This window comes from Lissotriton helveticus, chromosome 12 (assembly GCF_964261635.1).
Source record: "Lissotriton helveticus chromosome 12, aLisHel1.1, whole genome shotgun sequence".
Lineage (NCBI taxonomy): Eukaryota > Metazoa > Chordata > Amphibia > Caudata > Salamandridae > Lissotriton > Lissotriton helveticus.
In genome coordinates this window covers 171590405-171605694 of record NC_136073.1, presented here as the reverse complement: position 1 = coordinate 171605694, position 15290 = coordinate 171590405, and the positions used below count along the sequence as shown (strand labels likewise).

The 15290-nt window shown below is 40.2% G+C and overlaps 1 protein-coding gene across 3 annotated transcripts in view; it reads left to right on the top strand.

Moving 5' to 3' along the window:
- Window positions 1–15290, top strand: part of BACC1 (BPTF associated chromatin complex component 1) — a 58826-nt gene that overhangs the window by 31336 nt on the left and 12200 nt on the right. For all 3 annotated transcript variants that reach the window (XM_078671095.1, XM_078671096.1, XM_078671094.1), the window contains one exon: window positions 988–1199. In XM_078671095.1, the coding sequence (XP_078527221.1) occupies window positions 988–1199 (212 nt within the window). The remainder of the gene's footprint in view (window positions 1–987; window positions 1200–15290) is intronic.

Below are 15290 nucleotides of genomic sequence, written 5' to 3'. Positions count from 1 at the left end.
TTTTGTATCAGAAGTTTGATACAGAGGCTGCCCAAATTGAAAGATAATTATCCTCAAGTGTTGGACTTGTCTCTGTGAGGATGAATTCAGACTATTTGCTAGATATGGTGTTAACCCGGCACTTCACCAAGCTATAAATAGAGCCCAGGGACCATGGGTTTGGTAGGGTGGGAGGACCATGAGGTACGCCCTTGTTTGGTAGCTTTGGGCAGTCTGTGGCTGGTCTTTGAACACTTCCACAGCTGCCTTCAAATTATTCTCCTGGTGTCATGAGTTGAAAGTACGATTGTTGCTGTGTACAGTAAATGCCCACATTGTCTTTAGATGCCACTGTGTATGTAGAATCTTCCAACCCTTAAGACAAATTAGTATTTGCTTTGCCCATGAGAGTCGTCTACATGGTTTAACCAGCTGCTGATCACTATCTTTATAAGTGATAAAGTATCCTGAAGCCTCCCTCTTTTATCTTTGTGTGATGTGCCTTGAATAGCCACTTAATTTGTAATGCTCACTAATCGCATGTTTAAGATAGAGTGGCTCTACTTGATTCACTGTAATTTGGTTTAAAGGGTTCTGGTCACAAATATAAAGCATGTCAGTACCTTCCTAATAGATAGGCATCCCATGTAATCTTCAGATAGTCTGACATCTTTGTTGTCAAAATACCAAAATCCAAAATACTTACCCACCCTAGCTTCGGTAGTTGAGCAAGTTCCCATTACAGTAGAATTGGCAATGCAGAAATAAAGTTGCTGCTCCATGTGTATGCATATATGCTCTTCTCCATACTGTTTCCATTCTGTTTGTTTTCTCCTGTACCGTTGTCCCTTGAGCCTGGGTCTCTGCCACTTGCCTTTGTGTCTCTGTCCCCTTTTGAGAATGTTGCTTTATTGCTGGTGAGAATTTGTTTCACACTCACCCTGGCTACTATTGCCCTTGCCTTTATCCCTTCTTTAGGCCTGACTAAGTTGTCATTCTCATCTACAGGGCTCAGATTAAGACCACAGTGAAGCGGAAGATCTATGAGGACAGTGGTGTCCCTGTACATTCTGAGTCTCCGAAGAAACCACAGAAGAAGTCTCATATGCTGGCTTCATCCGGTGGACCAGCCGTCATTGCGGTCCCTACGGCTCAGGCATCACTGGGTGGTGTTGTGCCAGAGCGGTCCTCGGGCACTGTTAAAAAACAAAAAACATCAGGTACTGCTTTTAAAAATGTTTTGGGAGGGTGGGGAGTTACTATGTAAAGGTACACCCCATAGAAGAGTCCACTGTGTGGTGTAAGGTCTTCCTCTTAAGTCTAGCTTCCTAGGACTTGGAGAGGGCCCTTACCATGCTGGTCGTGGTGAAGGGAAAGCAGCAAAGTCAAGTGAGGACATTGCTTGGAGGATATGGTTGCTAGCATGACTCTGGAAGAACTGTGTGACTGGCAGTGCTGGGTTTTGTAGTTCTGGGGGATTGGGGCACCTATGGCTCACAGTGCTGGAAATGGAAAGTAATTGGGTTTCACAAGTGTTTCGTTGACCGTGCTATGGTCTGAATTGCTGGACTGCTAATGCTGTGTGCCAAAGTTGGCTGGGCTAGTGCGGATGCCAATTGTTGGTGACCAAGAAGTGTTTGAGTGGCAGTAGGATAAAGGGTGAGAACTAGTTAAGAGTGACAGTGCCTGGGGAAGCAGTGCTTGGGGGAGAGTTATGAGGTTGGCAGGAAGTGGACGAATTGAGTGTGGATTTCAGTTTCGGGGCGTTAGGTTTGCTGTAGTGGCAGTCCAGTAAGCATTTTTCGCTTTCAATGGATCACCATTGACATCCTAAGCACTTACTATTTATTGATAATCATAAGCATTGAATAGTCTCGCCCACACGCAGGGATCCCGAAGCAGTTCTTTCAAAGTTACACCTACTTAGCCTTACTTCGGTGAAGGTCAAGAAAACATATGTGACAGACATGCTACATTTTTGCAGCCTTAAAAACAAGCTATACAGTCAATATTTATTGAACTACTTTAAAACTTAGAAGATAAAAAAAGGGTTAGACTCCTAAAAATCTCTTAAGCAAAAATGAAAAGTGATCTTTTAAAAACATCCTTCACAAACGCTTATACTTCTTTTTAAAGTAAGCGAAGGAATAACACATACCAATGTAGTTTCAATAGACTGCAGCACTGAAACAACGTAAACAGGACAATGCACCTTTAAGGGCTGTCTGACCTCCATTGTCCCATCATGCCCTGTAGGTGGCAGTTTACAAAGTTCTTTTTGACGAGCGAATCAGAAGTATAGTGTTATACTATACATTTATTATCTCTTCCGTCTGGGAGGAGGGAGAGTTGCATTGGATTTCAATGGAGATTCCCCTGAGAGAGAACTAGGATTAAAGTTAAGAAACATTCCTTCTTTCCCAGGGGATCTTCATTGATATGGATTTGCAAGCTTATCCCTTCAAGATTCTGCAAAGGAAAAAGGTAAAAAAGGAGAAAAGTAAAATTAGGCTAACAAATTATTTAGAGATTCTTGCCCTACGTCAGCATCAGCCTAAGTGTCCGAATCAAGACAATCGTGTCTTTTAAAGGAGATTCCCCTGAGAGAGACCTAGGGTTACTGGTAAGAACCCTAAAAGGCCGGGGGAAGATAGTCCGGATGTACATGGCACTACTGGAGAGTGAAAGTGATGTGGTAGTTGCTTTCACAGCTCTGAAAGTGTGGAAAGGGGTCACAGTGCAGCTATGCCACTGCCAGTACTAAAACATGTAACATCGCATGACAATATTTTAGATGTCAGTGGATGGGTGTTGCTGCACAGGGAGTGAGAATGGGTGAGTAGCCATCCTTGTAGGCCTTGAAGTGCTTTGCATATGGGAAATCTTCTGATGCTAACCATGGGTTGTGGGGATTGAGGTCTTAAATTCTGTAGCACACAAGGCCCACATGCCCCATTGAGACCTCTGCATTGTCGATCCTTTGGAAGGTGCTTCAAAGTCCTCCTAGATTTGTCTCTGCAGTTGGTGCTTGTGCTGTGCCTCTAAAAGGGGGAATGTTTTTAAGTCCTCTGCACGACAAATGCCTATTCAACAACTCTTGACCCCAATAATGTAGTTTATGAGATATGGTCATGTTTTAAAACGTCTGGTATTTGCCACACCCACTTTTTCCTAGGGGACAAATGAAAGGAAACCCACCCAAACACCCTTGCACTCCTATTTCTCCCCCAAAGCCCCAAAAAATGAACATGATACCAATTCTATTCTGCAGATCTCAGTTTCTCTCTGTAAACTGGAGATGAGTGCTATGCCATAATCACGCTGAAAGCATGCCCGTGCTTTTTTTTGTCTGTTTACAAGCAAATGTTTTAAGCTTTTACACGTCTCAAGGCTGGTATGGGGTTCAGTCTGTGACAAACCTCACCACTTCATGAAAGCTGTGCTGTCAATCAATTGCAGCCTACGAGTAATGTCTTTACGTCTGGCTTGCTCACCCATCATGGAGTTAGTGTCACAATTGCTTCCATCTCCACTTCCTCCCGACTTAAAGTACGGCTTGACATCATTTCTCACTCGGTCACTGGTCTGTAGTGGACATCCTTGAATAGATACTTACATCCTTTAATGAATGAGCTGTTCCCTCTTCCGTTCACATTGACAACTGGTCTACCTTGCTGGCTGTTAATTGTTTTTAATTTGTTTTTGTGCCATCGAGTGAGGTTACTCTAAATTCTGTTGAGTTAAAAGGATTAATATTGAATCATTGAAGAGTTCCTAGGTTAAACATGGTTCTCTCATAAGGTACTTTTTTTATAGATTGTAGGGTTGCAAGCAATAATGTTCCTGGTTGTGGATTCCATTTGCTTGCTAAACTGTGAGCAAAGATGGATACCTCACCTCCAGGTGCAAATTGTCGGCCCAGCCTTCCATAATGGTCCACTTTTGCAGCTGATCTCGGCTGCGTGTTTCTAGAAATACTTTAGGGCTCCACCTAGAATGATATTGAGTTAGACGGGCAAGTCAGTAACTTTATGTTCAGGCTTCTAGACTGGTTTGTAGTCTTGGGCGATTATTCTTCTGTGATTCTGGTCTTAAATGATGCTAGTAACATACTCCTGTTTCCTTTCTATGTAGCGGGAAGCACAGGAATGCTTGTTTTCTTAGCTTTTCCTATATTTTCTTTATCTCCTGGATCTACCAGTGCTCGTCGATGCCTTCTTTTGTCTCGCTCTTTTCTTTTTTTTTGTCTGTACAGTTACTTTAATGTGGTGTTCCTTTTGGGGCGTTGGCCTCAGATTACTTATTTAATGGCCACCGCATGAAAATATATTTGCACAGCTTTTATTGCTGGGTCCTTTTCATGCCAGCAGGCATAGTAAGCACAAGGTCCTGGATGGGTGGAAGTGGTCTGATGCTCATTGGGAGTAACACTGTTGTTACTTTCGTTTTTTTTTTTTGCTTGAGTGCCGGTATTGAGGCTTCTCTGGGTGTGGGTGCTGCAAAGAAACACTGCCCGCTTTTCTTTGTTTTTCTTTTCAACAACATGATTTGTTAAAATTCGCCATGTATTTCTTAGGATTCTCAATCTCCATATTTTAACAATCTACCACACTCTGTTTCACCTTTTTATTAGCCGCTTTAGCTCGCCATCTTAATGTAGCCAAACCAATTCATAAATCACCTAGTATTGACATAGCCAATACGACTGGACTTGGCAATCATGCATTTTTATATTTTATTTGCAAACACATGCAGTACACCAAAAATATTGAAGAATAAAGGAGTGGTCCAGCAGCCAAAGAGCACCAAACCTGGCTCATAAGTGCATTCCTTTTCAGGCAGCTGTGCAATTGTGATCAGGTAAAATGCTGTCCTTACCAGTGCAATTAAGTCAGGGTTCTCCTAAGTCCGTCCTGGAGGGCTGGATCCATGCCAGATTTGAAAGATAATTACATTTATCTTAATGGGGATATGCTAAAAATCTGGCATGGATCCAGCCCTCCAGGTCCGACTTTAGCGAACCCTGAATTAAGCCAATGAATGAATGAAGTGGGCTGACTCATTGGCCCATGTAATATGGGGCAATGTTCACAGAAGAAAATTTTGAATCTCGCTTAAACAGACCAATGAATGGGATGGCTGACCAAACACCTCTGTATTTGTGTGTGTGTGTGTATTTGTATTAGGATTTTTTTGAATTCGAGGCTAGCTGGACCGCTAGGAATGTCTGTTGAGCAGTCCTAAAAAGACATATTCACAGAGAGTATAACCGTGGATATGTATAGTTAGTCACACTTGTGCCTTAAGGCACTTAGATGCCAGAGGCCCCATATATTCTGCATGTTTCTTGCTAGTAACTTTTCTTGTAAGTGGCTACTACTTGTAACCTCGCCAGTCACACCCACGAGTGGACACACCAAAGTCACATAAACTGGCAGTAATCTTCAGTGCTGCAACGTAGGACAATACTTTTCTGTTGATTCCAAAACCATGCATCTCTAAAGTTATGGTCACCTTTCTGCCAAAACATGCTCTTTTCATCAGAGATCCATCCTATATGTCCATTGCAACACTGACTGCTAATTAAAATTTCTAGTGCTTTAGGTGTGTCCACCCTCAATACCCAAATTGTAGATGAGTATTGATTAATTCTGGAAACTGGAGTACTTCTTCCTTCTGATGGCAACAAAACTAATGTTGGATTTTTTCCACCACTGCGCTCTTGGTATTGCATGTTACAGACAGAATTAAGAAAAGTGATGGTTTCTTGTGATTTATGTGCCTTGGTGTAGATTGCACAAATAACAAAAATAAACTATTACAATGAGTGAACATAACAGACCAAAGGCTGAATTAATGATGTTGGAGGTCATGTCATAGTGGCCTAGTAACCACTCTCTTGGAAATTCAAAGATGTTGACGTCACACAAATAGGAGTCTTTAAACTCTGCTTGAATAAGATTTGCCAGAGTCCATATAACTGTACCATGTCCCTTTTGTGTCAATGCTTTCCACTGTGCCTCTCTTGCTCCTTGTAGAATTGAGTTCTTCCTATGGATATGTCTGACAGTGATAATAGGATAGCAGCAGCATTCATGGTCAGCCCTTCTGAAATGCTGCTTAGCCATTGCTCAAATTTAGACTTATGTGCCAACATGCGGCACAGAGTTGTGGGCAATGTCATTCACATATTGTATTATTAGATGCTTCATATTGCATTAAGCACTGTAAATAAGGTGTGTTGCTACTCCTTTTAACAACGCTCAATTTACTGACTTGGGAACGGTGAAAGGTTGAGTTGATCTTGCCGACATTCAACCTCGACTTGCAGATCACATAAAGTGTTGTCAGTGTATGGTTATTCATGGAGTCATCTTGCTTCCCCTCTTACAGCACCTATCCCACCTACTGCGTAGGAGGCCCAGTGCAATAATATGCTTGTGTACTTCCTTCTACTGCTTGTCCCCAGTGGCACAGGGCAAGCATGTAGAGCTACAGCCATGAGTTATACTACATCTAGCCTGTGTATGGTAAATCGGCAAGACAAGGAAGTTGATGGCATATTCCCCAGCCCTGTGCACTTACAAGGGTAATGGACCATTCTACCACCTTACCCGAGGTGGTATATCCAACCCACCAATAAAGAAGTGATGGTTCGATAAATGCTAGCAACTGCCAAACATCCCCATTCTACCAGACAAAGCAATGTACATCTCCTTCCATGAAGGCGATGAAGCCTCAAAGCCAATAGGTGATCAATCTGCCATTATGCACAATTTCAGATCTAGAGAACTAAGAGACTCGGAGTATTTCCAAACGCTCGATAGTTCGTACAGTTTGGGAGTTGGGTTGTATGGCAGCCCCTTTACAACCCTAACGTCTGCTTCACATAAATTCTGTCCTCCTCACCACTGAAAGGAACTGAGACACTGACACGTTCTCTGATGGTTCTTTATCTGCATATGTTACCCATGACAACACAATGTTCTCTCCGTTTGATCTGCTCAAATTAGCCAGTTACCTACTAGCAATCCACACATATTCAAGTCACACATTCACATCTAAACACTTTATCATCCAACAGTTTACCTAATCACAGCCTACACTGTAGCTGAGCCCCATGTATAAGCTGTGTAGGTAAACTAGTAGGGCACATCATTACAAGGACTATAGTGGCTGAGAGATAGCAGAGGGAGGAGGATCATACAGATCAAGGGCCGGTGGTGCACAGCAGTTGTTTGCTATAGTGTTCACTGTGGGTTTAAAAGATCGGTTTAAATCAGAAGTGACATCTGGGTGCTGATCCTTTGTAGGAAGAAACGGTTAATCCCCTAGTTAACTAGATGAAAGAGAAGAGGTGGGTTCCACTGGGAACCCAAGCAGCATCTGTCTTTTACACATTTCGGCAAAGGCAATCCTGCATCTGGTCTGTAGAATATGTTGGATAATAACTGTGAAGAATACTGAGTGGCCGATTGTCTCAACTCTTGGAGTTTGGAGTGAGCACTAAATTGTGACTTATCGTTTTATCTTTTAGTGATGGAAACTGGAGGAAAAAGCTGAAATACAGTGAGTCCTGTATAATGATTTGCATTGCAAGTAGATTGATCGGGTTGGTATGTTGTCTTCATGGTAACTTTAGCCAGTTCTGTTGGATCACTTTTGGGTGTACATTAAGCAGTCTGCAACTTGATGGTGATCTTCAGATTCCCCTTGCAGTTTCAGATGGCTCTCTGTTTAGCTGCATAAATGTAAAAACTCTGAGCCACCAATGAGAGATATATCATTCAAAGTGCTACTATGGACAAAAAATACTTCAGTGCTAGTCCTCCTACTACCATTGAGCCACAGGGCATGTTTTTAACAGTGTACTGAAATTGAGCAGAATACGTTCACCAGCCTGTATCATCTTGAGTGGTAAGATGTTTCTTTCTGATGTAAACCCCTGTTTAAGCAATCGAGGTGCAACAGAATTGTGGCCAGGTTATTTCCATCTGGGTTCCTAGCTATGTTAATTCTTTATATGATCTACATTCAAACGTTGTTTACCACAGGTATGTAAACTACATCGAAGTGTGTATAAAGTAGACAAAGCCTTGAACTGATTTAGACTTTGATGGAAGAGAAGTGACTATGCCACGTCTCCAAAACTGAATTTCTTCTCATTAGTTTTAATCCTCTTGAGATAAAGGTGAAGGCTAGTTAGCATGCATTTGAAGTGTTGTATCGCAGAATATCTTTACAGGATATGTCATGTCTTAAGTATCCTTTACAAAGATATCGTCCCACAGGGGGGAGGTTGTCTATTAATAACTCCAATGGGGCAATAATTTTGTAATCCATCTTTCTGTCTGATATTTGTTTTCCACATTCTAGTATCCTACCATTTAAAATGGGTCACTGGGAAATCTGTCTAAAGAACAAAGTAAAGAAACTACGAGTCCAAATTGATTCTAGAACATCCTTGGATTCTCAGAGCAATTATACATTTTCAATCAACTAACTATAAACTTAGTTAATTTTATAATTTTATTTTGCAGTTTCATATTGCTCTTAAAAGATTCATGGGTGTCCAATTCAATTAACATGATCAAAACATACAAACGGAGAGAACAGAGGATGCTAATTGCGTTATTAGTAGTCGCAGAGCGTTAACATCACACAAAAGGTGGTATGTTACAAAATCTATACCCGCATCCAAAGGACAACGCCTTACATCAGTTATGAAACAAAAATTGATAATGTACATGATAAAAGAAGCCCTGACCGGCCCAACTACAGAGATAGTATATTCACAGGAAGAAATCATCTCTGGAGATATAGTTTGTTTACGAAAACCTTCATAAAGTGGGTTGTGTGTAGAATTCGAGATTTATGGGGTACTTCATAATACTTATTGCAAGTTGATTCTTTGTTTTCTGCACATGGGCATTTCTAGGGCCGTTGATTCAGAACCATGAGGTGGCTAGGTTATGAGCCAGGTATTTTGGAGTGCCAAGCAGTATGACCTTGTGTGTGATGCATGTTTTGAATATACCAAATGACAATGTGGTCTGTGTTCAAAGCATTTCACTCCCGAGACCAGTTCAACTCCCCTTTTATAGATGCCTTGTTGAAATAAGGTTTGACAGGACCGATTTTAACCTGCATCAGTATGAGGCGTAATGTGATAGGCAAACCTGTTATGTCGTGGTGTGGTCTGAGCTAGCTCTACCAAAGGATATAACAAAAACTCTCTTGCTAGTTCCTCAATGAAATCTGCAAAACAGTAGCTTAGATGGCTCATGTCTTTGCTAAGCATGACTACTTTTGCAGTTTAGAGCAAAGTGAACAGTGGGACTAGCTGTGCTATGCGTATGATTTGGCCACGTTGACCTTCATTCCCATCTACCACTTTTTTCTTTCTGATAGTGTTTTGTTAGATTGGATTCAATCATTTGAACATGTAAAATATCCAGTGCCGGAAAATAAAAAGGTACTAACTGTGACTACAGTTGTGCCCACGTTAGTGTCTCCTCATCTCATTCACCTTAGTTTTGGGTAATCCTCTGAGGTGTATAGGTTTTAAGTAGTATATGCTTGTTTTCATTGTTAAGTGTATACCACATTACTTTGTAAGTATTGACTACTGAAGAATGTGAATATGCAAAATCTTCAAGGCATCGGCAAGGAGAGTAGATGGCATGCAAGTATTTACTGTGAAAAAGCATTTCTCTGCTTAACAAGGGACATGGGCACCTTGAAGATCAATCCTAAATTCATACCAAAGACCCCTGCTGCCTTCCATCTCAACGAGCTTGTCATTCTATGATCTTTATTATCGAATCTCAGAACATTAGTTGAAAAGTCATTGCACATGTTAGATGTACGCAGATGCATTCAATTTTACATGGATAAGTCAAAAGAAATATGGTCATATGCCCAACTGTTTGTGTCCTTCAGCCATGGAGGAAGAGGGCGACCCCTGTCCAAGCAATAGCTAGCACATTCTTTTTCAGCCTGCATCACCGTCTACCACCACCAAGCAAAGCGTTCACCCCAGGGCAGAGTGAGGGCACATTCCCCCAGGTGCATGGTGGCAACAGCTGCACTATATGCTGGGATGCCTTTACAAGATATCTGCTGAGTAGCTGCCTGGAAGAGCAGGCACACGTTCACTAAGCACTACTGGTTGGACGAGAATGCAGCAGCTGCCTTGACAGTAACCTGTTTGAGTAAACGTGAGGCTGCTTCTCACATTATTCTGAATGTTATGTACTACTTGATATTTTAATTCAAGCTTGTGAATATATGAAACAGCTATGGCTGGAGAAGAAATTAGTTACCTACCTGTAACAGCAGTTCTCCAGCGTTTGTATCTTTCATATACTCATGTGCGACCTACCCAGATGGAGGCTCCTACATATTAATTACCCTACTCACGCGTGTTCTATGATATCTGAGCTACAGTGGACTTGGGTGCTTCAGAGAGCTTACCACTTTCACCTCATTGACTAAAGTTCATGTTGTCTCAAATGAGGTAGATGTGCTACTAAACAACTACTTGTAGAGCCCGGTGATCTTTTTAACACTGTTTACTGTTATTGAAAGTTACTCCCAGAAATTGCCAGCCTGACGATGGGAAATGACTCAAGCAAGTGAATATACGAAAGACACCAACACTTGAGAATTGGAGTTATAGATAAGTAATATCTTTAAATGTCTCTGAATTGTCCCTCAGGTTTAGAATGGTCTATCAAAAACGAATTCCTATTTTTTCCCCATCTCTTGAATGCTCCCACTTCGGGATTGAGACCAAGGATTTGATAGTCCCCTACGGAGATACATTCATGGATCTCCGGGATATTGTTACAGCTAGAGAAATCTGTTTTCTGCAATGATGCATCTGAATTTTCATGCTTACATATTCTTTGGGCATTTTGGAAAATGTATTAATGTAGGTAAGTCTATAACCAATTCCTTAAACATTACATTTGTAACTGTATTATATGTGCAAGATTGTAAAGCACACTTCCATTAAGTAAAAAAAAAGTTGCGAGGGTAGAAAAATAGTAAAACCTAAAGTTTTGCCTAGCTCATCTACAATATTCTTCATCAGTCAGTATCTTAGGCAGTTTGTGAGTCTCTCCTTTCTAAAGAAAATCTGATAGTGATTTTTGTGTTCATGGAAAACAAATATGAAGTTCATTGAGAACATTATTGAATTCATAAAAGGGGAAAAATTGACTGTTTAATTAATAAGGTGCGACTGATAGTTGACAGTGGGAGGGCTTCCCCTCTTCTGGCTAAATATTTAATTGCATTCAGCCTTGGAAATTAGTTTAATTTAAATAAGTCAGCATAAGCTGCTGTTATAATTCTAATTTATCTTATTGGATAATTTGAATCCTAGGTTTCTCATAAACTCGATGACAAACTACCAGCAGAGGTATTAAACAGGATAGTTTCTGTTTTGTTGATGGATCTTACAGTCACCTTTGTTAAAAGCGTTCCTGGGTCTGGTCCACAATGTAATTAATAGATGTTTTCTACCTGCTTTCAGATATAGAATCAAAAAATCTACATATACTTTTAGTTCATCCATGTGTGGAGTTTGAGGATGAATCTTATTATCTCAGAAAATGTTTTATTGCCAAGTGTTTTAAAAATGGTGAAAAAAACACCAGGAACATGGGGCACTCCTGGAATGTCCCCCTTGTGATGGACATGGACCTAGCTGCTCAGAGTTAATTATTGTAGTAGGTGTTGCTTTTCAATATAGCTTTCTTGGGATTTGTGTAACATGGATTGGAAAGGCAAATGTTTGCGAATCGAGAAATCATGCGTCCCAAAAAGTGTGTGTTTGATGTAACTGGTGTACCTGGCAGAAGGTCACTTCTTGTTGACCAAATGTTGTGCTGCCTTCCTAAGGTGATTGCATAGAATTTTTGCTGATAGTTTAGTTTTAGTTTTTTAAATCAGTCTGGGACTGTATGACCCTGGCTTGTCTTTTTTTTTTTTTAAAGATACATTAACTCAACTACATTTTAAAAAGAATTTGGCTTGGATCCAGCCTGACGGATTTCATTATTTAGGCTTCATGACACCATAATTTCTGCCAGCCTCCAATTCTTCAAACTTTTTTGGGCCAAGACTCATTTAGACTCCGTTATGGGTCTCACAAAATCTTGAACTTTTTCTATATGTAAGTTAGGGACCTGCATTTAGTCTACCTAATCCATAATTTGACTTGCTGATGTATTATCAGTTTGATAAAGTGGGTTATAATGTTGCAGAAAGATATCTCTTATCCCTAGCTCCTCTTTAATTATCTGCCTAGTAGCTAGATCAGAAATTGACTTGATAATATTGTGCTTGGTTGGCTGCAGCGTTTTTCTTTTTGCAAGTGTGTTGTCTGCTTGTTTAATCATTGATTAATTGCTCCCAGAGACAAAAACCTTTTAATAGTTTTCCAATTATAGTCCCATTTAGTCTGTCCTCAGTCGAGCCAGATTTTAACATCTGTGAGGCGGCACTTCAATATGTTTGCATTTTTGCCATTTGGATTCGCCTCTTTTTTAAAATAAAATAATCTTAAAGCGTAGGCTATATTGTGGCCCCATAATGCATCCTTGAATGCATCCTCCACATTAGATTGCTTGACTGAACCTAGGACTGAACCTAGATTGATATAAAATAAACCTTTACTAAAGATGTGGGTATTGCGTAACCTGCCATCATCCACTAACAGAAGCCTATTAAAAGACCATCTGGGAGTGGGTAGAATTTAATACTTATATTTGAACATTTGAACGGTCTGAGCAAGAGTTTTTTGAATATGTAAACTGTATCAAAGACAGGTTACCAGGCCTCCAAGAAACCTTTGGCCAATATTCTTTCTCTAAGCTTGCAATTATCTCCGAAGTTGTTGGTTTGAATTGCTTTTTGTCTTTTCTGGAAGAATGTGACTGTAAAGTTTGTATAAATAAATAAATTGCCTCCCACTATCAGATGGTCAGTGCTGTTCATTAATGAAATACGCAATCACCGTAAGGATTTACAATCATTTTTGCTGACCTGTAATTGCTAATCAGCATGAATATAGTATTATAGATTGATGCTGTAACCATTGCCTATCATTACCTGAAATTGGCTCCAGGATTTCACATTGGAGGGTTCGCTACCATCTAACACCCCCCGTGACCCCAAATCCTCGAGGGGTAGCTTGTGTGGATGAGAAATATGTAAATGATACACACTCTGGGATCCAAATTGGAATCATGCTAAGTGGGTCTTTTGAACAAAAATCAAGTCTGGCTTATAATCATGTAACGTCTTAACAATGTGTGTTAATCAAATGGGGATGATCCAGAGAAAGAAGATTGACTATCTTTAGCTGAACAGCTGGTTTTAAAGATGATCTCCTCAGTGTTTCCATGGCATTATTGTGATATTGCCAAGTCAGCAGAGTCTATCGAGGCCCTAATGGTCTGATTTGGGATAAGGAGACTCTACTCAATTTCATGGACGTTCTATCATCTTTCTCTAGGCAACTTATCGGCAGGGTTCTGTAGGGTCTCGTAGAGCATTTGATTGTACTTCCTGATCAGGGCAGTAACACAGCAGCTTTAAGGGCAGTGGCAGAAATACCCTAAAATCATCTTTCCTTCAGCGTCCATTCTTTCGCTTTCCCTGTTGAGCGGAGCAGATTTTTCTGGAGCGGAGGCATGTCGCTTTTTAAACGTCAACACTATACCCAAATCTGTCTTTGAAAAGCTGTATTTTGTTCTTGTGTAATATATTTCCTTTTTATAGGTGATGTGTTGCTGCTCTTGTAGTTGCCAAAGTCAAATAATTTCCTGCTGCTATCTCTAAAACACCAGGTAGTAGAGGATGTAACGGTCTAGGCATTGAGATCTTCAAACTCGCCCCCATAGTCGGATGTGCGCTCATCGTCATGTTCCTAGGTCCCACGTCATGAGCTGAGAAAGCAGAACTAGCTCAGACATGTAGCTGCCAGTACATGCATCTTTAGAAATGGAAATTATCTAGGTTTCTTAGAGGTACAGATGAACTTTGTTTGCACTGTGAAAATGTAATGACTATCAGACCTCCTTTTATGTTTATTCAATACACCTTTAGCAGCAGTCTAGAGCTAAGATGCTGCAGTATAGTATTGTAATGGTATTACTGGTAGTGGAGTGTAAATTTGGTAGGCTGGTACAAGGTGCATTTATTTTTGTTTACACTGAGCATGTTAAATTTCTCAAAGAAAAAAGAGAACAACCCGTATAGGCTAAGGGGAGAAATAGGAGACTTTTTGTTTGTTAAGTTGTACATTAACCTATCGTACTATGAACAGTAAATACAAAGTGATGTGCATGCTGTGCAAAAGGAAAAGTAACTAACTTTTCAGAATATATATAAACATTCTTACTCCTACATACATCAGATAACACAAAAACATAACACAAACTAATTGTTTTTTTTGTCCCCCACTTAATTCATCATTATACAGTGAATAAATCAATACTTATATTGATAGTATATTGCAAAAATGGTAATGATTGCCAAACAAACGTCTACAAATTTCGGCGAACTCGCGTGATGTAAACCACCTTCTTCTGACATTTATAAATCTTTCGAAGCATACATGCACATGTGTAGCATGTATTGTCAGGCTATCATATTTAATTATAAGCACAAGCCAAAAACAAACCAACAAACACATTATTTGCACAGAAAACACAAAAAAGTTTTTACAAAAATGTATATCTTTTTAGGCCCCAGTCTTGTAACTCTAGCTCATTGAGTATCCGAATTTGGTCTCAATTGAAAGGAATACTGATAACCCCGTATAAAGGTAAACCATATGTGAGTTACTTTGGTAGACTACATTAATAATTATTTTTTGTGATCCATTCCCCATGGTTCAGAGTAAGCATCATATGGCCAGATGGCATGAGGACAAATAAAGGGCATCCTTATACCAAAGGATAGGAGCATTTATTAGAAATCCGCTTTAGACAGCTGCTGTGCATTCAACTTGCTATGGCCGAGAGACTGTCCTTAAAGTTGCTGGCCATAGTGTCATCCAGTTATTAAAATGCAAGCATCAGCTATGTACCATCCGCATAAGACATGATATTGAAGCTCCAAGGATATACTATAAATTCAGCGGGACGATATAAATATTGAATAGGGTTAGGACTAAGTGCTGACCCCTTCGGAACTCCACATTTCAATTCTCAGTATCATTAAGTATGGTGAAGTAGAAAAAATGCTGGTTTCCTGTTGGAGAGATACGATTTTGGCCAATTCCAAGCTTTATC